At 38.8% G+C, this 25,409-nt stretch overlaps 2 protein-coding genes across 5 annotated transcripts; both read left to right on the top strand.

The window, feature by feature from the left end:
• Nucleotides 1-2,333: 2,333 nt before the first annotated feature.
• LOC145771999 (uncharacterized) lies at nt 2,334-3,977 on the top strand. Its single transcript, XM_082583799.1, has one exon. It carries the CDS (start codon nt 2,412-2,414, stop codon nt 2,979-2,981), a length of 570 nt encoding a protein of 189 aa, XP_082439925.1. The 5' UTR covers nt 2,334-2,411; the 3' UTR covers nt 2,982-3,977.
• A 1,612-nt stretch (nt 3,978-5,589) lies between these two features.
• On the top strand, nt 5,590-25,235 carry LOC145772681 (uncharacterized). Of its 4 annotated transcripts, none has more exons than XM_082584552.1 (9): nt 5,590-5,668; nt 14,937-15,025; nt 16,462-16,970; nt 17,684-17,837; nt 18,971-19,129; nt 21,212-21,745; nt 22,099-22,227; nt 24,108-24,215; nt 25,096-25,235. In XM_082584552.1, exons 1-9 carry the CDS (start codon nt 5,610-5,612, stop codon nt 25,203-25,205), a joined length of 1,851 nt encoding a protein of 616 aa, XP_082440678.1. In that variant the 5' UTR covers nt 5,590-5,609; the 3' UTR covers nt 25,206-25,235. The 4 variants fall into 4 exon arrangements, with proteins under 4 accessions (XP_082440678.1, XP_082440679.1, XP_082440680.1 ...); XM_082584553.1 differs by having other exon boundaries at nt 5,615-5,668; nt 14,937-15,021; XM_082584554.1 differs by having other exon boundaries at nt 5,653-5,668; nt 14,941-15,021.
• The last annotated feature ends 174 nt before the right edge of the window (nt 25,236-25,409 follow it).

Below are 25,409 nucleotides of genomic sequence, written 5' to 3'. Positions count from 1 at the left end.
TTCACCCCACACATTGCTCTCACCATTGACCTTTCCTACTATTATAATATTAATGTAACCGTTGAGGAAGAGGTATGCTGCTCACCTGCTTTAGATTAAGTGTCATTATGGCATTAAGGTCAGGTAAGTCGATGCAAAACTTCAAGGAATTGGAGAGAAATGTGCTTCCCCTTAATTCAGATATAGTCAGTCACTATTTTTACTTGAGGAAGAAAGTAGCCAAAACTAATTCTAAGTTTTTGAAGAAAATACTTCATTTCAAAGATTTGAAAGATGAACTGCTGAATGATGTAGTTCGCATATGGAAAAAAGCTGGTCTTCCAGTGCTTAGCAAACAGAGAAACCTAGCACTTCTGGCATACAATCTGCCAAAGCATCGGCACTACTATGTTTGAAACAGAGAAAAAGAAATGAAGTAGTTAGATGTCTACACAGTAGCGAAAGCGACTCTGATGGTGATATGAATAGGGAAGATGATAAGGAATACGTGCCTCTGAAACCAGCTGTTTGGGGAAAAGTGTACAAGAAAGTACATTTTTTTTCCATAAAAGATAAAAGTTGTGTACTTGCTGATCTTAGGATGACTTCGGTACGCCAGCAATCAAATCTTATGAGCTCGGTTCTTGGAAAAGATCAAGTAGCTGCAATGCTGCATCACCTTCGACAGTATACCACCAACGACAAAAAACGAGAGAAAAATCTCTGATGGAAAGTGAGAATCTTCTCAACTCAGCTTCTGCCATGCAGTTATGTTATGATGGGCGCGTTGTCGATGAAATAGATCGATACGTTTTCTTGGGCCAACTTGTTGATGATAATGGCATGAAGCACGAAAGTGTCCTTCTGTTAAATCTTTTCCTAAGTGTGTCGGTCACTGCAGAACTGATTTTTGGCACCATCATCCAGGAGGCTTGCAGAGTTCACCTATCCCAAGTATATTTAGTCATGGCTGATACGACTGCTCTCAACACAGGAAAAAGTCCGGAGTCAATACTCTAATGGTCAATTATTTTAATGATGAAGTTGGTCATGATATTCATACCCCTGAATGCATGTTCCACATCAACGAAATATATCTTTCCCATGTCATTTCTTTTGTGGATGGCGCCAAGAAGAGTCACGGAGCAATGCAAGATGGGGCTTTGCTTAACCAGATAGCAAGACTAGACAAGCCCAGTACTAAAACCTTAACACCAACTATTATTACGCAATAACAGCTTCCAAGATGGAAAAATACAGAAAAACTTTTATTTTGATCACCTGATCTCTGTTCATCAGAAGAAAATAGACCGAAAATCAGATTTTTTGAAATAACTTTTTTTCCGAAGCAGATAGACCTTAATATTCTCTACAGCAGGTATAGGAAACCGACTCTTTTGCGCATTTTGATACTAATTTTGTCAATCTATGATGAGCGGTTCCGGAGATACGGCCAAATTTCGAGATTTTGAGGCCCAAAAATTTCAAACCTCGTGGACCACCTCAATATGACGTCATAATTGAAAAAAATTTGGAGTGTAAACTTTTTTCCCCAAATACCACCAGATGCGACCCCAGGCATTTTGAATTTCAAAAATGGTGAAAAAATGAAACACCCTAATATACATATAACATTGCTTAATGCTTATTAACACATACGGCATATTTTGTGCCTATGCCACCGGACCTTAAATTCGGTAGTTTATTTAAACGATTTTTCCTACAATTATTGTCATAGGTTTTAGAAAGAGATTAGAGAATTAGCTGGGTATAAATGTCACAAACTCGTGCCTCACGGTACACGACCTTGTGTTGTGGTCTGAATGCTGCGAATCCTGCAATGTCTACATAGCAAGACACAAATGATAGGCGATTTGGTTGTTGAAGCTGTGGTGGTCACAGATATCGCTTGCAGTTCTACTGCAGTGAAATTACTTTTTTAAATGATGTGAGTTATTTCACTAGTCGGTATCATGGCATTGTCAAAATACTCTATTTTTGTCGTTTCTTTAGAAATCCTGCTGAAATATTGCTATGGCCAGCTTGCTTTACTGATGTATGGAATTGAATGGGTTACATCACACGTCTTTCAATGTACAGCCTGCTAATTTATTGAATGCCATACACCGCAAACAACAAGCGTACCAGATGGCTGGCGGACACATTCATATCTTAGTAAATCGATTCCTTGCCCGTGATCAGCAGCCTCTCCAAAGAATGTTGAAATTTCTTAAAGGGATTTTGTATCATTTTGAAATAGAACATTGAACATTTAGACATGCAATTGTATGCGCTGCTCTTGTTTGTCGGTTTTGTAAGGTAATCAAACGTCATTCTTTATTGCAGGTTTTAGAGACAGTTTTTGAAAATGAAAGACTGGTGTATAAAATAAAAAATCATACTAAGATTCAACTTTGTCAAACCTCAACAAAATGTTTCGTACTTTGCTGAAACCACAACTGCTCATTGGAGCAGGGTCGGTGGTGATGCTTGGCGCTGCTGTGTATGAATATTCGATTCGTTATTCGAATGACACTGGATTTCACATCAGAGACCCGGATCCAAGGCTTCGTAAAATTGAAAAAGACGTTCTTATTCCAAAAATTATGAGAGATTTGTCTCGTACCGAAGATTGTGCTACACAAGTTGAGGCTTTCAACAAGTGCTGCATGAAATACAAGCCTGGTACACTCCAAAGCTACATGACATTCAGAAACTGCAAGAAAGAAAATGCGGACATGATGGATTGCATGAACTCAAAGTTTGTTGATTGGCAGTTTTACGAAAAATGCAAAGGCCTGTATTTGCAAGAGAAAAAGGTTTTTGAGATCACTAAACTTGATAAGAAAAAGCGAAATATTATGAAAGATGTTGTTCAAAGTGGGAAACCTCCAAATTTTCCCATGAAAGAGGATGTACAGTTTTATTATGATTCTTTGAAATCTGCCTACGAAACCTCAAAAGACATTAATAGTTATGATGAAAGTTTACTTTCGAAATGATAAAACTATTCCACTGCTGAAATGTACCAAAGAACAACAAAAATCTTTACTTTGACTATTCAAAACACAACAGTGTCTGTTAAAAGCACAAGTTATCGAAAAGCAGTTTCGTTTTAAACGATAATGCTATGTTTTATTGTGCCAGCAGAAAAAGTAGTCATTTTACTGCAATCGTGTTCAGAGATGGGAGTTTTGATGGTTTTAACACTGGATTGATTTCTATGATATTTGTCATGTATACAGTAATTCGACGTACCGTATGATTTAGTGTTTCCAGTGCAGTGGTCTTCCAACCTTTTTTTTGTAACCACTAAAACTATACAAAGTTGGTGGTGGCCCTTGAGCAAATGGGTAATTGGGTATACTGTATAAATATATTGTAACAAGATTTTATTTTTGTTTGCTGTTTTTCCACGTTTTCTTTGAATCTTGTAAATCTAACAATTGTACAATGCTATTTCACCACCACACATTCGCCAACTGAACGAAATAAACTGAACGGTCCGACTCTAAAGCTAATAAATATTCCATACCAAATGAAGCATGTGGCATACATGCAACGTCCGCGCTTTGTCGCTTCTACCTTTTTGTAGATCTGCTATGTTTGGCATATACTTTTTTCGTTGTGATAGTCAGAAGTGAAAACAAACTGAATTGATGATTGGTTCTGTATTGCGTTTTTTGCGAGTGGTGTTAACCAGCAAGCTGTGTCTTGCACAACCCAATGAGATGAGATCCCGGTTAAACGGTTTGTGGCGAAACAGTTGAATCAAGAACTGAGTTAGTAGCGTAATAAAGTGTGAATTTCACTAAAGCTAGACAAAAATTAGTAAATTTAGACGCGTTTTTACACAAATTTAAACAAATCACTTCGACAATTATTATTTTGTTACTGGAATAAATGAGTGTAATTCCTGATCAGGCTGGGCTTAATAGGCGAGGAACTGTATAGGTTATTTTTTAAATGTAATTAAAAAATATATATAGTCTTTGTAATTTTGAGCTACTTTTGTGCTTTTACCATGCAAACATTGAACTAGATTTTGGCACTTGTGGTGGAAATATGAAGAGCATCTATGTCCTGAGAACAGGGCAAGGTTCAGTTAGACAGAGGGAGGGAGGCTTGCCTCCCGTTTTTTGGATGTCACTATCACAGCAAATAACGATATTATTAAAAACTAAGAAAATGCTAAATCCACTGATCAATGTCCCTCCTGCGTACGCCACTGGTAAGGTTCGTCATTTAAAATAAAATTAGGAGCTTTGCAGTAATTTCAGGCTCAGTGGCCGGCCACAGTTTGAAAATTTGGTTTCACAAAACCGCTATTTAAAAACGATATAAGGTACATTTAGTGTAGAATTCATAATCCAAACTTCATCGGGCTGTCGTTATTATGGGTCACATGTTGGCAATGCTTGTGTATATAAGTGGTACCGTCACTAAGATTGTGGCGTTCATGATTTATGGTCTACTGATATTTATAAAAATTTGTATTTTTTTGCGTTTAATTTTTTTTTTACTTCCGCCAACGTCACATTCAATGGCAATGCAATCGTGTTTAACGTTTTAAAATTGTGTTCTTTTTGCATTAAAGATGAGGCATTTCCATACTTTTCTTATTGATTTTTTAAACTGAAGTGGATTGGAGTGGGCTAACCACAAAGTTTGAGACTTCATATGCAGGATAGTTAAGTCTTTTTATTTGATCAATGGCCGTTAGCAATAATTTTTTACATATAGTATACCTACTGCACTGAGGAGGCCGGAAGACCTAAACGGCATGCCACTGTCTGTAGTTATATGCTGGCTACATACACAAAATATGTGCGCAAGTACAGGGCCACCGAGAGAAATTAGGACTGGTCCGGAAGCAATACGAAAAATGCCCCCCCCCCCAAAAAAAAAAAAATCCTGTGTAGCCTACTTAAACCACGTTTTCCACTAGCAACAGTTGGAAATAGCCCATAACTTAGGTCAGTCGGTCCAACTCCAAACGCGAGCCGTAGGCTATGCGGCTCGTGAACAATTTGTATGCGTAATTTCCCGTGACAACGAGGCATTTCTTTTCAATAGCAATGGGAAATCACAGTGTTTGGCATGCGTTACATTTATATGAGTTACAAAGAAGTTTGTTCTAAAACGGCATTACAGCATCCAAAACCAGAAAAACAAAAACGATTACAACAATGGAACGTTTAGGAAAGCAGTTTTTGAAAATCATTTTTATTGTCCCGAACCAGCAGAAACGCACCAAAAAGTCAGTCATTTCAAAGGATTTCTCTTTTTGTGACCCCTACATGCCTACAATTTTGGTTGGTTTTGAATGTTTATCCTCGGACTGACAAGGCCTCTGATAAGTCAGTCCTGGCAGTTTTGCATACTTTGTAGATGTAAGCTAGAAGCTTTGAACCACTGACGCAGGGCCGGTTACATAGATTAACAAAGTGAAGTTTCTTATAATGTTGTTTCCTGGGAATTGTCTATGTTCATCATGATTCCGTTTGTAGAGAAGATTCTGCTTCCTCATTGCTTTCAATGTGTATTAATTGTGACGTCACACTAACATGAAGTTATCTCAAATTTGCCACTGAATTCACAAAAATGATTTCTGAGGATAATACTCGGCTATGAACGAGTTTTCTTCAGGGAAACATGATTCTTCACGTGCAAAGGCATCATCTTCAAAGTGAGTGAGTAGTTAGAAGATTTTTCTGAATAAAAGTACAGGATGTAACATATTTTTTAAGCTGCTACTGTGATTTATTTACTATTCGTTTACGTAGGGGAAAGGAGTTAAACATGGGCCACTCAAGCAGAAATTGCGATAGCTCTCGCATATTGCCTTATTTTTGCACGAAACTTGGCTTATTGATAAAAACTCCAGTATCGAAGAAGTACAGTAACCAAAAAGCCACCGAAAACGTCACACTTCCTGCACAAAGTGCCGTTAAATTTTGACCTGGCGGTGGCCCTTACTACACAGCTGCTGTGTAGCATGGACCACCGAATCGTCTTTAAAAAATAACCTGTTCTTTGTCTAATGCTGATCTAATTAACTATCCAGTTCTTAAATACAGATATATAAGTTCTCGGAACCCCAAATTATCTGGGGCTCTAGTTCAAAAGTAGCCCTGGCCTCCCTGTCAACGCTACTGCCAACTGGCCCATATTCAGGGCCGTGTTAACCGCCCCCCGGCCGGGGTGGGCCCACGGCTGTTTAGCGGCCCACTCATTTTAGTCTGTCTAAAGTTTTTTGACTATTGAAATAAGAAAAACGCTGCAATAGAAACTCGATAATTAAAAGCTTAGATCATGCAAAACCGTATTTACTGGTTCACAAACCTTAGACTGGGGGCTCATCTTGTTCCCGACAATTTTCACCAAATCAAACGTCATATAAAAACCGTTCAAGTCTACTGAATATTACGTCATGGAAATTCCTAAAGCATGTGCCAAAATTGCACCATCGTTCATAAGACCTGTTTGGACCTGTTTGGGCCTGTTTAAACAGGAAATATTACATCAGCTTAAACACCTGTTGGAATGACTTCATAATTGTCTTTCATTTATTGCGTCACAGTTACTTTCTACGTGAATTTGAGATATTGATATCTATTCTGGTCATTCGTAAAATGATTGTTTGAAAGTTGGCCGCACATTTAACTGTTGGCTTAGTGCTTGCTAGCTGGACAAAAGTTCCGTCTTTTATCCAAGTAATCTGTTGTGTAGTGACAGTTTAAGTGGTGTACGCGTTGCACCCCCTCGTTTTTGGTAGCCGTGGGCTAATTTTTACAGAAATACACTGTTTGAAAAGAAGTTCAAGTGTGTGTTTCTTCGGTCATTATATGCAGACGAAAGGATCCGGGAACTTTAAGTTACAATTTTCCCACGAAGAAATTATGGTTTACCGCTGTGACCATAAAAAATAAAAGACGATTCTCTGGCTAGTGTTTGTACGGAAGCACAGGCAGCATAAAAAAATAAAAGACGATTCTCTGTCTAGTGTTTGGCACAGAAGCACTTAGAAGCAAAAAAAATAAAAGACGAAGTTGGTTAGTTGGTAGGCTAAGAAGCACTTAGAAGCAAAGAAATAATAAAAGAAGATCTTATTGGTTGGTAGTCTAAAGAAGTAAAGAAAAGTAAAGACATTTCTTCTCAGTTTGGTACAGAAGAAAAATAACTTTGACATTCATTGGCAAGAAAGAAGATTAAAGGCAATCCATCTGTGCTTGAAGATTCAAGTGGAAGAATCCAAGCAAGTTTTGTGGACGTTTGGACTTCACATACTCGTACAGCTACGGTATCGTGCATTTAAATTCTTTTTTGTATTTTTTACGGTCTTTGCAGTTAAGTTTTTTATAACTACTGTAATTTGTGTGTTTGTGTAACTTAATTTTTTAATTGTTAAATTTAGCCCTAACATTTAATATGTCTACACTCGGTGGCGACAGGGACTCGACCGCCGTCGACTCGACTGAGTTTAAGCCTGATGATGTTCTTTGCGGTCGGGCAGGCCATTCTGGGGAGGGACCCATTAACGATGAGGCTAAGTCAGTTCGAGAGGCCCGGCATCTTAGACGGGATATTTTGACTCAAATTGGGAAACTTTCTGTGGCCCTAGGTTCTTTGAGTGATAAGCAGGAACTGTTAATTTTTCGATCTAACTTATCTACTTTAGAAGAGGAATTACGGCATTTCCATGCTCTTTTGAGTAAAATTGTTAACTCTGCAATCTTGGCAGAACTTCGTGATAGGGTAGATCCCGAATTTAACTCGTTAAAAAATAGCTTCGAACAAAAAGAAAGTGAGTTCTCAGATAGGTTGGATGCTGACATACATCCTGAGGATAGCGCCTCAAATGTAAGCACTAGGATGTCTGAGAGCTCGTCACGAATAGTTGCACAAATTAACCTACAGTTAAGACGAGAGGAGCTAAAGATCCAAGCTGAGGCCGAAGCAAGAGCTGCTGAGGCCATCGCAAGAGCTGAAGCCATACGAGCTGAGGCTGCCGCACGAGCAGAGGCTGCCGCAAGAGCTGAGGCCATACGAGCTGAGGCTGCCGCGAGAGCTGAGGCCGACGCGAGAGCTGCTGAGGCCGAAGCGAGAGCTGCTGAGGCCGCCGCGAGAGCCGAAGCTAGAGCTGCTGAGTTCGCACTCAAAGACGCTCAGTTGAGGGCCGAACAACGTAAAGAGGTAGTTTTAGCTGAATATCGTTCTGAGTTGGGCTCCCGGCGTAGCTCTAGGAAGGGCTCTTCTAGGCATTCCAGAAGTGAACATCAATCACAGTTTAATTTACCTAACCTTTTCCACACGCCTGTTCAATCCGTAAGTGGACCTGTACAATCCACATGTTTTCCAGCTGTTTCAGGAGGTCTCGGGGCCGCGGCTAAGGGTATTCCGAAGGCTGTAGAGCCAAGGTCTGCAAATTACAACCGAACTCCTCCCCCAGAGCGTACAGGTCACGGGGCCGCCATTAGCAGTAATGCTTTGCCCCCTTCACAGTTTTCTGCGCCGCTAGTTTTTGATCGCCCAGCTACACGTAATTTGGGTGGTTGTGAGAGGCGTATCGTGTCTCCTGATTTTAACGTGTTTGAGGATCGTGATCGGGCTGTGCATGTGACTGAGCCCACTCAGCCCCTTAAGGGATATAGCTTGTCTTCTCCCGCTAAATCGAGTTCTCAACAGCAGGATTGCTTTTTTGAATACCAAAATAGTAGGACGTTCTTCGATAAGGCGGCCTTGATTGGTTACGATGGTAATAATATGCCATTTGTCTTCTTTAAAAATCGTGTTATGGCCTTGATGGTAGCTTCGCCCTTTAAGGGAACTCGTTTGACTTTGTTGCAAGCAGCTTGTGTTAGAACAGCTGCACAAACGATTGCTAATTTGGTTTCTGACACTCCTGGCTTGTCAGAGGAAGACAGGATAGAAATGTCGTTAGCTCGCTTGTCCCAGCGTTTTGGGGTTCGTGGAGGTCTTTTTGCAGAACCAGAAATTAGAAAGTATCGCTATGGTAGCAAATTGACTTCTATCTCTTCCAGTGATTTGAAAGAGTTTAAAGATGAATTGTCGCAGTGTTTGCTTTACGCGAAAGCTTATGGTCAGCGTGATAAATTAGAAGGACGTTTTGTTTTGGATTTGGCTAAGCGACTCCCGTTTGACGCTAAGCAGCGTTATCTTGACTTTTTAGGTGATCAGTATGGTAGCACTGAGGAACCTACTTTTCAGAGTTTGTTTGAATTTGTAGTACGGGAGGAAACGCGCAAGTCGACTGATTTTAGCATTATGCTAATGGGCGATTCTGGTGAGTCGCAGCATTTTAAAAAGTTTGGCAAAGGAAAATTGCCTTCATGTCCGGTTAGGCAGACGTCTGTAAAACCCCATGATATTGTCATGTCAGGAAGTTCGCAGTACTCGACTGCTGTTGGCGCACCGCGCGGTGGTGAGGCTAGACGTAAAGACCTACCGGCATGTTTTTGTTGTTCATCACGTGGTCAAGTTGAATATCATTTTTTGTCTAATTGTAAAGAATTTTTGCGCTTGACACCTAAAGGTCGGAGAGATGTCATTGTGAAAGCTGGAAAATGCTTGAACTGTTTGCGCCAGCATATGGTTAAGGACTGTAATCATGCAAACAACTGTCGTCAGTGTGGGCCTAACAACGATAGGAAACACTATTTTCTTCTGCATGATTTTTATGTGACGTCACGTGATTCTCTGGATTCGGTCGGTAAAGATGATGCTGGTGCCAGAGTTCCTGTGCGTAATGTTAAGATTGGAAATGTTAAAGCAGCCTTTAACCGCGTTACTGCTGCTCGTGTTTTGAATCCAATGACTGGCAAATCGAAGTTGGTGTATTGTCAGCATGATCCTGGTTCGCAGTTGACCTTTGTTTCGAGTGACTTGGTGTGCGAACTTGGTCTTAAACCGTATGATAAAGCGTCGTTTAAAATGGATACTCTGGCTGGTCAGAAACCTACTTGTGCTGAACTTGTTAAACTCAACATTCAGTCGTTAGAGACGAATGAACTGTTTTGTGATATAACCTCGGTGGTTAACCCAGCTTGGGCTGACGATGTTAAAACTTTACCCCATAAACAAGATTTAAGTGGTTTCCGTCATTTTCATGACGTGAATATGTTTCATTTGAATGATTGTAGTACTGTAGATGTACTGATTGGCAATGACAACGCTTATTTGATGTGGGCAAAAGAAGAACGTGTTGGTGAAAATCGCAGTGAACCGCATGCTTTACTCACTCCTCTCGGTTGGTTGGCTTGTGGTGGTAAGTCACCCTTAGTTGAAAGCGTTGCTAAAGTGTGCAGAGTGCAGACGTCTTCAGAGTCGGATGTCATCTCTGGCTTTCAGCGTAAAATTGAGTCTCGCGATATGGAAATAGCAGACCTGAATAAAGTCATTCAGGATTTGACTTTGCAAAATGAAACCTGTGAATTGTCTCGCAATGATAATTTGGCTAGAGAACTTGTCGAACCGAATATTGAGTTGAAAGATGGTCGATTTGAGATACCTGTTCCGTTGAAGGAAGATATTGATTTACCTAACAATTTTGTGTTGGCGTCAGATAGAGCTGCTGCTTTAAGAAAGAAAGCTTTAAAACAACCTGAACTTCGTGATTTCCTTACTGACACCATGAAAGATCTTAAATCTAATGGCTATATTGAGCGTGCTGGTGAAGCAGGAAATGTCAAGGGATTTGAATGGTATTTACCATACTTTGTGACGTCACAATTAAAAAAGCGTATTGTTTACGATGGCAAGTCTGAATTTCGAGGAACTTGTGTTAATGATGTAATGTTTTCGGGTCCTGACTTGTTAAACCCTCTGGTAGATGTCTTGGCTAGATTTCGGCTTGGTAGGTTTGGTTTCATGGCCGATGTGATTAAATACTTTTTTCACATTTTGGACTCTTCAATTCGTAAGCCCAATTTTATTGAACTGCTTACGTACACAGGCAGTGCCGTTCGGATCGTGAACGAACGCCCTTTGGTACCTTTGAGTGACGACCCTAGGGATTTTACTGTCATCACCCCTGCCTCACTTTTGACCCCATACTTAGACCCATACTGTGCTGTTGGGCAACCACATGATCGTGACCAATTAAGAAGGGATTATCGGTTTAATTTGTCACTTTCTCATCAGTTTTGGAGTAAATGGATCGATTTTTACTTGCCAGGTCTTCAGGGCCGGAAAAAATGGCTAAAAATGGCCGAGAATTTGGAGCCTGGTCAACTTGTAGTGGTAGGTTCTCTCCAAGACATTGGTAAACGTGGGAAGTATCAACTTGGGAGGGTGCATGAGGTAGTTCCACAAATTAGGAAAGGGAAGCCTGTGGTTCGTAGAGCCAAAGTTGCCGTCTGCAACTATGATGAGAGTACGGGGAAAGTGAAAGTAGACTACGTGTTGAGGGATATTTCGTGCCTCGCCCCCGTAAAGAACACCTAAGTGTTAGGGTTTGAGCCTGGTTTTGTCTGCGGTGGCCGACCCTTGTCTGAGCCCGGAACAGTCGGTTATTAGCGCAACCATTGTATATAGCGTCATTTAGCGTGTACCTATGGTACCAATTTCATGTATCGTCGTGTTTATTCTTATTGCTGTTCATTCTTTGCATGCCCTTTGTATTTGCGTATTAACTTAAACGTGAGTGATTCAAACAATTTGTGTATCATGTGTTTTTATTCATTGGCTCACAATTGTCGTCATTTCTTTTTAGTTATGCCATGTCAGACTGTCATAACTAGGGGCCGCTATGTTCCCGACAATTTTCACCAAATCAAACGTCATATAAAAACCGTTCAAGTCTACTGAATATTACGTCATGGAAATTCCTAAAGCATGTGCCAAAATTGCACCATCGTTCATAAGACCTGTTTGGACCTGTTTGGGCCTGTTTAAACAGGAAATATTACATCAGCTTAAACACCTGTTGGAATGACTTCATAATTGTCTTTCATTTATTGCGTCACAGTTACTTTCTACGTGAATTTGAGATATTGATATCTATTCTGGTCATTCGTAAAATGATTGTTTGAAAGTTGGCCGCACATTTAACTGTTGGCTTAGTGCTTGCTAGCTGGACAAAAGTTCCGTCTTTTATCCAAGTAATCTGTTGTGTAGTGACAGTTTAAGTGGTGTACGCGTTGCACCCCCTCGTTTTTTGGTAGCCGTGGGCTAATTTTTACAGAAATACACTGTTTGAAAAGAAGTTCAAGTGTGTGTTTCTTCGGTCATTATATGCAGACGAAAGGATCCGGGAACTTTAAGTTACAATTTTCCCACGAAGAAATTATGGTTTACCGCTGTGACCACATCTCTGTTTAACGCATATTTAGTTTGTGCAGCGTTTTTGGGCTTTTACGTTAACATTAGTTAATAGTCTATGTATTTTTTCTTCTATTTTTGCAAAATTTTCTCGCTTGCTCGACCACATTTTGTTCGCTTAACCGGCGATGTTGGACATGCATAGTTCCTAAAGTGAATTAAGGGAGTAGGCCTAAAAAGTTGTTGGTGACCCACAAAAAAACTATGTAATATGCCGAAGTAAGCACTTCTCTCACTCAAATAGCCTTGTACTAGTTTAATTAAACAGATAAATTTCAGTGTTAATGAAGATACGGTGAGCTATAAAATAAAATGTGCGTGAAAATATTACAGGTGAAAGTGGGGACACCTCAGATAAATTTTTGAAGTTCTACAGTCTGCTGAAAGACTACATCACACTAGGCTATACAAATTTTCAAGAAATAAATTATAAAAATCCTTCTGTGATCGTGAAGGATTTTTTTTAATGATATAAATAGGCTAACTTAAATTTTATACAAAATCCAATTTTCATTTGATGGATTTGGTTACATACAAAGTGTGTATCTTGATAAAAAAAAACATTATTGCGCCAAAAATGAGCAAAACAAGGTTAGTTTTTTCAATTGTTTTCGGGGGCAACCCCCACACCCAGGGCCGGATTAACCATTAGGCTAATAAGGCTATAGCCTTAGGCCCTGGAAAAATTCGGCTCTCAATTTTTGTAAGGCTGATAGTGATACAGATCCAGTAGCCTACCAGTAGGCCTACAGATTTTGCTTAAAAACGAATGACTGAGTTGAGTCAATAGCCCACATACGAAGAGCCCATTTCTAAAACCACCTTGGCGCCACTTTTACTGAAATTGAGTTTAGAGCAGGGCTTTTTAACCTGGGGGTCGCGGCGAGCCGTTTTTCAGAGGTTCGCAAGGTGCTTGAAATTCCAGTGTAGGCTATTGTTTTCAATTCTTTTTTGCCAGAAAAGATTAAAAACTGTGTTTTTTTGGCAATCGTCCATTCCTCTACTTGAAGTTATTATATCGTTTAAGCTTTCAGACGTCGCAAGGCTTTAACTATAGGAAAGCATTTTATATTTTTCACCAAGTTCTTGTACGTTGCATTCTGCAGACTAAACTTAACCAGTAACAACGCTATGGTAAAAAAGCAAAATTATGTAGAATCCTATGCAAAATAGATTTCTCAGTATTGTTTTCAATGGCATTGAAAAAAATTGGTTTCGGCTATCTTGTTTGAAAGTTCTTTCAGCAATAGGTGCACGCATTGACAAACTTAATAGTTAAAAATATGCAGCACCAACCATCTCACTGAAATTGATTTAAATAAATCCATAAAAGATTGCAATAAATTCAACCGGTGAAAATGCAAAAACTTGGATTATTCTCATTATTTTTTCTTCTATTGTCTAGCTAAGCTTGATAGAAAATGGAAATAATAATCGGAGGAAATGTAATAAAAGCGTGATAACATCGCAAAAAACGTTTTTCGTTTCGGAAGTTTACGTTGGAACAGCAAAACTAAACATAACTGGATGTCGGCATGAATCAAATTTGGTTAAATTTTGCATTAAATATGCTTTTGTTGAATACTTTTATGGGGGGGGGGGGGGCGCGAGACTACATTGATTGCTCTGAGGGGGTCGCGGTGGAAAAAGGTTGAAAACTCCTGGTTTAGAGTGCCATCAAGTAAAGTATTACCATAGGTACCTACCATTCATTTCTTTTCAGAATCTTTTCTCTCTGCTTCAAATTTGACAATAAAAATTGTGTTTGTTCCCAAAGCCAATTAGCCTATGCGCCATTTTTCTGTTAACTTATGTTTATGTTATTTTGCAGTAAATAATTTCAATCTTTCTTGTATGTATTTTTATTACTTTTTGTAGCTTGGTTTGCAAAAATAGGCCCTTCTCTAGTAAACAGCCTTGGGCCTACAGTACCCTTAATCCGGCCCTGCCCACACCCCTGTTTACTTTACTACCTCAGATATTAAGTTTTGCGCTGTCCATTTATCTTATAAATTTTGTTTTGTTAAAACTTTGGTCCATATTTGGGCTAGGCCTACTACTTTTTTCGAAAAAAAATGTAGAGTTTAGCCTACTCTTTGCTGATATGATAAATGTGATTTTTTTCCCTACATTGAAAGAGTTTGCGATCGTAACCAAAGATTTTATTCTCTTATTTTTAAAACCCATCACTAAACATAGGGGTCCTTTAATGTATTTCGGCAAAAGGGGCAAGATGGTGCTCACACGGCCTTGCCCATATTATCCTACTTTTCCCTAACCACGTTCTCCATTTTATTTTTATTTTATGCGTGATTATCAAAGTTAAAAATAATAAAATGGGCCTATTCGTCGGTTTGACATAGCAGGAGTCTTCTAAAAAAAGTAAAAAGAAAAAACTCGAACCTTGTAACGTTGTAGCCTATTTGAGACCGAAACATAATAGCCTATTAAGTAGGCCAGGCTATCTAATTCATATTTAATAGGTTTTTAGAGGTGTCTTGGCTGCAAAACTCGTCGACTAAAGGACAGGGTGGCAATTCGCGCTCGATAGAAGAGAACTGTTGTCACAATAAGCTCAAAAAAAATTATTGTTATATCTAAGTTGTATGTTTCAGCCAGTTGCTTGATTTCTATTATGATCAAATGAACGATGGAAAACAAAGTTTATCGGAGCACAACGCCAAGTCCTCCAATCCTTTGGCAAGTACGAATTTTTTCTGCTGATTAAAAGCAACTAAGATCGGAAAAGGTTGAGTAGCACCAAAATGGAATATTGTTTTGACACTAAGTATTCAACCGGCTGCCGTTTATTATTTTCTTAATAGCAAATGAAATTGTATTCCAGTTCAACTTAGTTATAGCCTAGAATTAATTTATTTCGTGTAATAATAAATTAAGTTTCATGAACTAATGCCTTAGTGCACTTGATTGATGGAAAGAAATGACTTTTGTATTGTAATGTATTTTGTAGTGTTTGGTTACTTTAGCCACATCCAAGATGTGGATTCGTTATTATTTCTACTTGCAGTACAATATTACCGCAACTAGGCATAAAATACCCATGGTCTGTAGGTTACTATTGCATTATTGTGATACATATAACCTATCAGGTTTTGGTATGATCAGGTAGAGAATCTAACCTAGCCCTACAGGAAGCAGCAGTGAGAAAAGCAGTTTAGGCTACTCGTGTCTTGTAAAAATATGTTTTGCATATAACAAAAAGAACGCATAGTATTTATAATACTAGGTGGTTTGCTTCTTGGAACATTGAAAAAATTCAGTTTTTTGTGTAAAAGCCCATTTACTTTTTTAACCTGAAGTTGATGCTACGTTGCCCCAATTGCCTTCGAACTAATTCCTAGAGCTTTTATTAGGCCAAACTTCAATATTTTAAGCCTACCTGATTGAAAAAGTCTTTTTAGAAGCTTAATTTGTAAGGCAGTTTTGCATACTTGCAAAGGCTTTGAACCACTTACGCAGGTCCCTACTGATAAGTTAGACGGTGTGAAGTTTCTGCTTGTTGATGACATGCAGTTGTAAGTTCTTTGATTCGCTAGATGTCGCCGAATGTATCACTGTCGTTGAAACGCGTCACTCAAGCAAGCACATAAAAAGACTTTTCGCCTGTGATTTCAACATCTTGAGTTGATCTTACCGTTTTTGTTTTTTTTTGTTTACAGAGCTGGGAATATATTTCATACGCTAGCGGCTGGCAACGTTCTTTGCACTACGGATCGGTTTTAGGCAGGCATAAGCTTATTTTGCGGACCGACCTTCAATAAAACTATGTTTGGTGCAAGCACAATTGCACAAATGTTAAAACTCATTCAGTCATCGTAACGCTGCCTCTGTAAAAACCCTGGGCTTGCCTTGCATCAATGTGTTCGTTATGTCTAGCCAAGGCAACTTCATTATTTGTCTTGTTTGCTGTTTTTGAAGGATATTTTGGTTTAAGTATTTTTTGCAGTAAACTTTTTTTACTCGTTGGCCTTGGTTTTGCGCGGCCTAGTAACAATTCCTCACAAACCGGCACCGGGTCGCCGGCTGAAGCCCGGTGGTTGCCAACCGCTGGGGCTAAGGTACAGTAAACTACCCTTTCAACTCAATCAGTCCATGTAGAATTATATAATTTTTGTACAGAAAAAGAGCAGAAAAACACCACAAAGCAGGAACCTGGTGAATTCTCGAAATACAAAAATGAAATCGAGAAAATGTCTAAAAAAGAACAATCAACTTTGAAACCATCACAGATTGCTGGAGTTCCTCCCGATGTTGGAAAAAAAGCCTCTCGTGGTTTCCGTGGTGCTCCACCTCTTGATAACAATCATGCTTTAGCAACTAAGCGACAAAAGGCGATTTTGCTTCTCGAGACAGGAAAGAAGCTAGGTCTGAAAAAAGAGTTCATATGTATTTCTAATAGCGAAGTGCTATCGTCTTGCGATCACAATCCGATGAAGCACAGCACCGCAACGTTTCGACGATCTCGACGTGACGAAACCGCCTCTTTGCCATCGTTGGCAACCGGAGCTTTTTCGAACCTAAAGAAAAACCTCAGGGAATGCCGTTCTTTTCCCGAAAAAAGACAACAGTCTTCTTACACGATTCGACAACCGATCGCTCCCTTGCGCAGCCATTTGTCTACCGTTGAAGTGAGTAACTATATTAGGATCATCCGATCACATAATGTAGGTTTGCAGTAGGTTTGCGCTTTGCATTGCCTACCTTTTATATCTGAACAGTTATGTCAATTATGTTGAAAGTTCAACTATGATCATGATTATAATTAACGTCACTTCTTTTAAAAAGTTTCAATCACATTACAATATCTCCATGCTGGAAAACTAAAAAATACAGATTGCATTTATTTTCAAACGCAACTTTATGCGGAGTTACAAAGTTTAGTTTTCTAATCACATTTTTACTTGCTCAAATGTGGTTGGATGACGTTTTCTCAGTTTTGCAATCGTTTTACAAAGTCAGTTTTGCAATTTATGTCAGTTTGCAATATCAGACCTCCAATAATTTTTGTCAGCCATACAAAAGTTACCTTGATTGATAAAAAATCTGTTGGGACTGATGTTGTTAATAGTGACAAATATTACTTTGGCTAATGGAGAAAAAGTGGGAGTTTTTATTTGTATTTTTTCATTAAATTAGTGATTAGCCTACACTAATCATCAAAGATCAAAGAGTAGCTTATAGATCTTTTTTCTCATTCGTTAGCCTTCCTTAAAAAGTATGGAACCACTGCTTTGCTCTGCAAATGAATCTGTGAAAGAGCTGCATGAACGTCCTTATAATCCTTCGAGACACTTTTTGACTAGTTGAAATAGCTGTCTACGACAATCATAAAATATTTCAGGTCGATAAAAAAATGTCCTCTCAATCTTGGCCCGGTGCTCAATCGTCACCAGACAAACACCGAGGAATACATCGCACGAATCGCGTTCAGAGGTGTGATTTATACCAATCGCCGACAAAAAGTAAAGAGTTCTATTGGGAAAACAGGTCAAAAGGTAAAATATGTTATAAATATATTAAAAATTTTGTTGGAATTGGCAACCCAGCTTGTTTTTTTTAGCATCTAGGAACAATATTGGCCTATACAATATTTTTAAGCTTGTACAATTATTCAGTAAGGGTCTGAACTTCTTTGTGAAAGCTGTTCCAGAGGCTATAATAAATTAATACAATCTACCGAAGGTATAAAGGAAAGATCGAATGTGTTTTGGGTCTTTGGTAGCGGATGTAGAGGTGGAATCCTGGTCAGCTGCTTGTTTAAAAACTAAAACAGATTGCAACCACCTAAAGTTAAAAATCTAATTAATTTATATCGTATATTTGTGGTAGGCTAATAGAAGTAAAAGAGGTATGAAACTAATAGGTCCACAAATCCATGAGCACTGCTCAGAATTTCGCCACCACTGAAAGAAAAAAAACAAAAAAAACAGTTCTGCTCTCTGAAAAACATTGATTTACTTTAAATATGGATTTCGAAGAGATTAATTCCGAGAGCTAGGCTATGCTTCCTTCGTACGTTTGGAGATGTGAGCCAATTCAGTGGACTATTCTGTATATTACACTGCAATCGGCAATGGAGCTCTGAACAATCTTGGTGTACATTCTTGCTATTTTCAAGTAGCTACCAGGCAAAAGAAAAAGGACAGTCCTCTGATAAGCGGCTGAGAATAATATGACAGCGTGATCTTTTTTCAATCTTTGAAGTTTCTTATAGCACAATCTAATGAGTTTATGTTCTTTTCACGTTCTATTTCTCTAGCTTGAGCGAGTTTTGGTGCCTACAGATTTCTATCAACAGCACTTTTTAATTTTTTCAAAAATATTCAATCTTCCAAAGACCCGCAACAATCAGCATGCTTCTGCTTTTGCAATGATTTCGGTTTCAAAGAAAATGAAAAAATATATTTATTTTATCTCAAAATTCCGCACATTACAAAAACTATCAAGACAAAACAAACGGAGTTCGATTTTTAAAGTTTTGTGATTTAGTTTTTTGTGGATTTTGTTAATCGTGTTGTTGTCTATGGATTGCTGGTTATATTTTGGGAATTAGTTTTGTCACAAGAGTTGTTAAAAATTGCGATTTGCTGCAAACAGTGAGTGGGTTTAATTTCAATGAATGATTCAGATTTTTCCGACGGTTTAAATGAAATCAACAAAGAAAAACAAAGACTGGAATCAATCAAACGATCCTCCAACAAAGCGTTTTTACCAGGGTTCTTTGCTTCCGACGCTCAATCAAAGAGAAAGTCTAGAGATAGGCCTAAGCGAGTCTCCATCTCAAAACGTAAGTCGCTAGATTCTTTACCACACATTTATACAAATACCTACTACTAAGAGACTGTCTAGCAATTAGGCTACATTGCACTTAAACCATAGAAACTAAGAAAAGATCATGACTGATGCAAGTTCAGAAAACTTATATGCTTGAAAATATTGCAAGTTCTAGAAATCTCAAGTGCATGTTGCATGCCATTGTCTGCTGCGTGGCCGAGTGACCAGAACGCGTTGCACGGCTCTTTTGAAGACGTCACACAGACGAGGTTTAGTAAAACACATAGGTTAATGGCATATAAAATAAAAGAAGCTGATTCCATAATTGTGTGCATTGTAGACTAGTATCTTGCTAAACTAGTTTCCTTGTTTTGAAGGAGACAATTGTCACATTAAGTAACAAACTAATGACGCTTTTATGCAGTAGCGTAGCCTATTGAAATTATATGGCTTACATGTTTTCTCGCTACCGAACGTTAACTCAAAACAACTATCATCACCAGCGTTTTAGGAAGCACTTTGGTGCATCTCGACATGGTATCAAACTCGCAAATACGCAGACATTAGCGGGCGGATAATCCAGTATAGATCAAATCAAACTGTTCCCTGGTGCAGGGGCGTTGATAGGGGGGTCTAGGTGGTACTTTTAGACCCGGGCCCGGAATAATAATGGGGCCCGGATTTAAAAGATTCCCTGCGACTTGAAACATTAAGCTATCAAGATCTTAATATAATCAGATCTAAAGGAATTGCCATCAGAGGTTAAAAGAGCCATTTCAGCCGTCAGATGGTAAAGTAGGCTACCTGGCCCCCTTCCGAGTAGGCTATAGTGATTTCCCTAACCACGATTTTTTTTTTAAAACACAAAATATTTTTCTTCGTCCACTCTTTAATTCTGAATATATATATTTTTAGTCGTAATCACTTCTAGCTACTTGCGTCTACTTTACAAAGAATTAATTTCAGCCGAAAACTCCAACAACTTTAAACATACCGACGAAGATCGTGATTGAGAGCAAGGATTTCGCGGTTTACGAAAAAATACCTAATGCGTAATGGCGTAGTTGGGGAATTTTTTAGGATAGGCATGGCCACCTGGAAATGCGGCCTGATTTGTCACATTTTGCAGATTTTGATTACAGCTACTGCTTGTGCTTGACTGACATTTTTTGAGATGTTCTTACTTTTTGCGGTTTCCTAATGACATAAAACTTTTTTGTTGCCTTTGGGAAGCAGTAGCAAATGAGAAAAAGTAAGTTGAAAAACGCAAAATCAGACTGTTATTGAAAATTAACAGTCTGACTAAAATCTTCAAAATCGAAATTTCTTTGTTTTTCAACATGTGAAGGTGTTAAAACCTATTGTGTCATCTGGGGAAAAGAATAAAGAAAGCGTAAAAATCTAATTTTTAGAAAAATTTATTTAAACGTTTGCCCAAAGTTAGAAAAGCCTGAAAATTTCTGCAAAATGTGACAAATCAGGCCGTACCTTTAGGTGGCCATGGGATAGGCTACAAAAAATCTTTGAGAATATAATAATACATTTATATAAATGATATTCCTCTTAATTTTCTACTTTGAACGGCATGTGTCATCTTCATTTTAACAGCACATCAATAAAAGTTTGTAGGCTACACAACCTTTATATTCATGACATTGTCGATCAAGGGGGCCCGAAAATAAATTGGTACCGGGCCTGAGAAATCCTGTCAACGGCCCTGCCCTGGCGCATCGTTCCAATTTTCTAAGGCGTCGAACAATAATTCTGTGTCACATCTAAACTCAATTGCGGTAATAAAATGCTCAAAAGCAGCAGTTGAACTCATTATTACGAAACTGTAGCATTAAGATTTAACAATCACATAGAAAGCACAACTCCTATACTTACTTTTACTTCACTGCACGACATAATTTATAAAGGCTGGAAACACAAACAAATAAATAAAAGTGATTGAAATTACCATCGCTGTGTGTGTTGCAAGTTCAGAAAACTTATCTAAAGGCGTCGAAACAAACGAGAAATGTTTGAGAACCACTGCACCACTGCACTAGGGCAATAAATTAAAAAAATGAATGTAAATTTGTATCTCTTTCAGGAACTAAGCTGCCTGCTTTAACACAAAACATGTTTCAAATGTGCGTGCAAAACATGGGAAAGGAGAACACTTGTCATCAGCACGGAGACCTGAAAGATTTCATGAAGGAAAATGAGAAATATTACCAACGCTCCAGCTCATCATCACCCAGCTACACAACTCCAGATGAATATGATGACGTAGCAGACGTTCCCATGCGTTCTTGTGGCTCAAACCAAACAAAGAGTCGTCGTAACCATAAGAAGCTGGGAACAACCAACATTATTCAGCAAACTCTTTCCAACAGACACAAACACTTGCCTCCCATTCTAGAAAAACTTCCAAACCAAGATCCAACTCCGGTAAATCCTTCCATGTCACAGCCAACATCACTTGAGAAGACCGAACCTTCGGTTGAAACTTTAACCAATGAAGAGCAGAATACGATATCACTGCCTCCTCTCTCAACCTTACCTCAATGCCTTGACTCCAGAAAAGACTCGCTTTTTCAAGATGCCGATGACGAAGAATCTACGACTTACCAAAATATATCAAGTGAGCGTATTTATTGATCGCTACAAATTGTTTACTCTTTCCTTCCATTTGTTATTTGCTTAAAGCAAAATCTCGAGCGAATCTTCTTTCTTTATCTTCACCGTCAGTACACATTTTAAATTTGTGAAAGTACAAGCAGCAAAGATATGGTTTCCAGGCTTTTTGATTAACTTACGTTGAAACAAAGTGAAACTGGGCGCTAATCTTGTTCTTTTTGGCAAGAGGTGATGTAAATTTATTTTAAAAAAACACAATCAGTTTCATAAATTTATGCCAAGCCAACTCTGATAACGAACTTAAAGCTTGATGATTTTCACATGTTTGATTTTAACAAGTTGTTATCACTTTTGAAGCTGATGGAGATATTGCAAAGTCATCCCAACATGATCTCTCGAAACCACTCTATTTGGATTCGGAGTTTGCTTACAGAAAGTTTGCAAATTGTAAACGAAAAAAAAAGTTCAAACTAAAAGATAGAGGTGGTACGTTTGTGGCACGTTCATGTGATGTAATAACTACAGTAACAATTGGCAGTTACAAGCATATTGATGCCGATGCGTACAGACGATGGGCGTAGAACTAATAAGTGATAGATTTCAAATCGTAGCTCATACTTCGTCATCACTCAGTTGTCTGGACCAGTGGCGGCTCGTATAATGGTGCTGTGGTGCTGCAGCTCCACCAAATTTTTGGCTCATTCTACTCGTGATAAGAAATGTAAAACACGTCGTGATTTTTATAATTTTTATTAAATTTGTTTAGGTTTGCATACCTTTTCAACTTTTTCGCTTTGTTGACTAGAAACGTCTTCTCGGAAAGGGAATGCTGCAGCCAATTCACCTGTTTAATTTATTTTTCTTTGTTGTAATACAGAAGAAACCATATTGTGGAAATAAAATACCACAAAAACACCAAAAAAGGTGGAAAAACCGTAATGGTTTAAAACGTGCATGCAAAGATCCAAATCTCAGATATACGTATCGATCAGGCGCGGATTTATGGGGGGGCCCAAGGGGCCCGCCCCCCCCCCCGAAATTTTGTGAGAAATTGTTGAATGGTTTGATATGCTTCTAAACAGCTGATATTAGTCCCACAGCGGACTTACAACCCCCCCTTTGGCACGCGTGTGACGTCACGATATTGAGAATGATGCTTTCAGTCCCCATGTCTCTAAAACAAAGTTTGCCTAGTTTTAAGCGAAACTGCATTAAAAGAGCGAGTTTTGCCAATACCAAAACATTCAAACATCTCAGCCAGGAATTAGCAACAAGAAAACATAGAGACTTAGCTTTATTACCGAAAAAATGCCGAAGAAAACATGATCTTATCCTTTTGCTATGCCACCGGACAGCACCATTTTACAGGAATATTTATACCCATATTTTTGTTGAAAATGCTCTCAGAATGCACCAAATTCAAAGTAATTTTTCAAAATTTTCTGGGGGAGTCCCCCCAGACCGAAACGGTCCCCCAAATTTCTCCAGCGGTTTCTCAAAATTTGGACTTGCAACTACAGTAGAAAAGTAATGGTTGTTTTTCGCTATGTCTTAAGCAAATATGGCTATTTTTTGGTATTTAAATGAAACACTTGCGGTCTCTTAAAACTACTTAGCGGTCACCCAAACCAAACCTTAAAAAAAACCTGATTCTGCTCCCTCCCCAGTCAAAAACCGTTCCGACGCCCCTGAGTATAATATGTCTTTTTCCACAATTTGCCTGAGAAATCTACATTTTTAAGCTTGCATGTTTTACGCTCGGGAAAAAATGCCCTTTTTCCCAACATCTACGCGCGAAAAGTGCCCTTTTTAACGTAACTCGAGCGCTAAAAGTGCCCTTTTTTGAAAATTTGCCCCCTTAGTCCCAATTTGTGAAAAGATGCTATGCAGTGGATTCCTCATTTCTAAAACAACAACAATTGTTGAACGATGGCATCAAGCAACTATCACAAAAACAAATCAACACACAGCTTCCTGAGTAGGCGTTTAGGTTAGGGTTAGGCTGCAGTGAGACAGTAAGTTTGGCAGATAAGAAAAGAGCAGACATCCTCTGTACCAACTCAGTGGAAGGTTGTCTGGCAGGCAGCTGAGACTAAGGTTGCGGTCCTTAACAAGTCAATACCGGTAACTTTGTTTTTATCTTAAATTTTTATCACAATTTAGAGCTAAAAATACGCTCAGAATACACCAAACAAAAGGTGATTTTTCAAATTTTGCTAGGGGAGGTCTCCAGACCACTGTTGTTTCGCTCGCTTTCAGCAAAAACGCGGCCGGGCTACGCCCGTATGCAGCACCACCACTTTCAACACTCACCAGCAGCCACTGGTCTAGACGACAAGTAGCCTATAGCTTACTTATCGGTTCAGGAATTTCTCCTGTGGACGCTTCAGAATCTTCATCCCAAATGTTAAACAAAGAAGCAGAACGAAAAAAACACCGTAAAAAGAAGAAACTGAAAACGGCTAGCGAACAAGGTAGCAATTGGTTATTACTTTTGCCTAGAGAAGTTGAGCAGACAGGTCTTGAACATGAAGCATTTTACTTTTACAAAATACAGTATCAAGAGTAGGCCTACCAAATAAAACTACGGAATATTTTTTATAAACAACTACACTAGGCTTAGAACCTCTACCCTTTGATTGTATTTTCATTGGAAATTTAATGTGCTCGGTAAGTCCCCTTCCATATAAAACACGAACTCTCAGCTCTATTAAACTAGAGAAACTTTTGAGGCGGATTCCGAGCTCTTTGGGGTGGTCTTGCAATCAATTCATTTAAAGTACGTGGAAAATATTGTATTCCTCTATTGCCCATGGGCTCTATCCAAGGGGAGGTGAGGGGGGTGATCACCCCCACTCATTGGAGTGGTTGGAATGACTAAGGCGAGATGAAAGTTGTTGTTGAAATGACTATGACGATTTTAGCCCAGTGTTCAAAAATCACCTCCCAAATTCTAAAAGTGGATAGAGCCTCTGCTATTGCCTATGTTTGGTTAAGTCTTGCTAGTGGTCCATTTCACTGTGGCGTTTCCTATGATACTAATGAGATGTGTTCCCTTGGCGTATCTCATGAAATTGGATATTTCAATTGAAGAGTTACTGCTTGTCAAGATACGAAACCTTAGCCGACGTCACTTCCGTAATGTTAAAATACTCATTTCTCAGTCATAATGCTTATATACGTAACACTTGAAAACGTCAAGTTTTAACACTTTTTATATCGAGAGAATTATAATGCAGTATAGAACTTCTCTTCAGCTCATTTATGGTTAGTAATATGAGCTGCCAGGCGCCAGCACTCCCACAAACCGTTTGAAATAACGCTAACATAACATCAACGTATGTTACAATCCAGATGCAGTCTCGCTAAAACAGAGGGTGTTCAAAGACAAAAGGGTTTCGGTTGGATCGGAAGGCGATGACGAGATGGATGATGACGAGGAGACAAACGTTATGTTGCAGTAAAACGGCGGGAACTCATGATGAGTTTACTGTACTTGAGATTAAGGGTTAAACAGCCAAACCCCAAAAGCAATGCGGTTTGTTAATTCGGGTACAACATCACTGACTCCTTTTGTAAAATTTTTCACATGCACTTCCTGTATGTTGGAGTGAGGTTGCACGGTCGTATTCAAAGAATTCAATTTCATTGCAAAATAAATCATGAAA

Source organism: Aplidium turbinatum, chromosome 6 (genome assembly GCF_918807975.1).
Source record: "Aplidium turbinatum chromosome 6, kaAplTurb1.1, whole genome shotgun sequence".
NCBI classification, from domain to species: Eukaryota; Metazoa; Chordata; class Ascidiacea; order Aplousobranchia; family Polyclinidae; genus Aplidium; species Aplidium turbinatum.
Note: the sequence above shows the minus strand (reverse complement) of the source record. Positions and strands in the feature narration are given on the sequence as shown.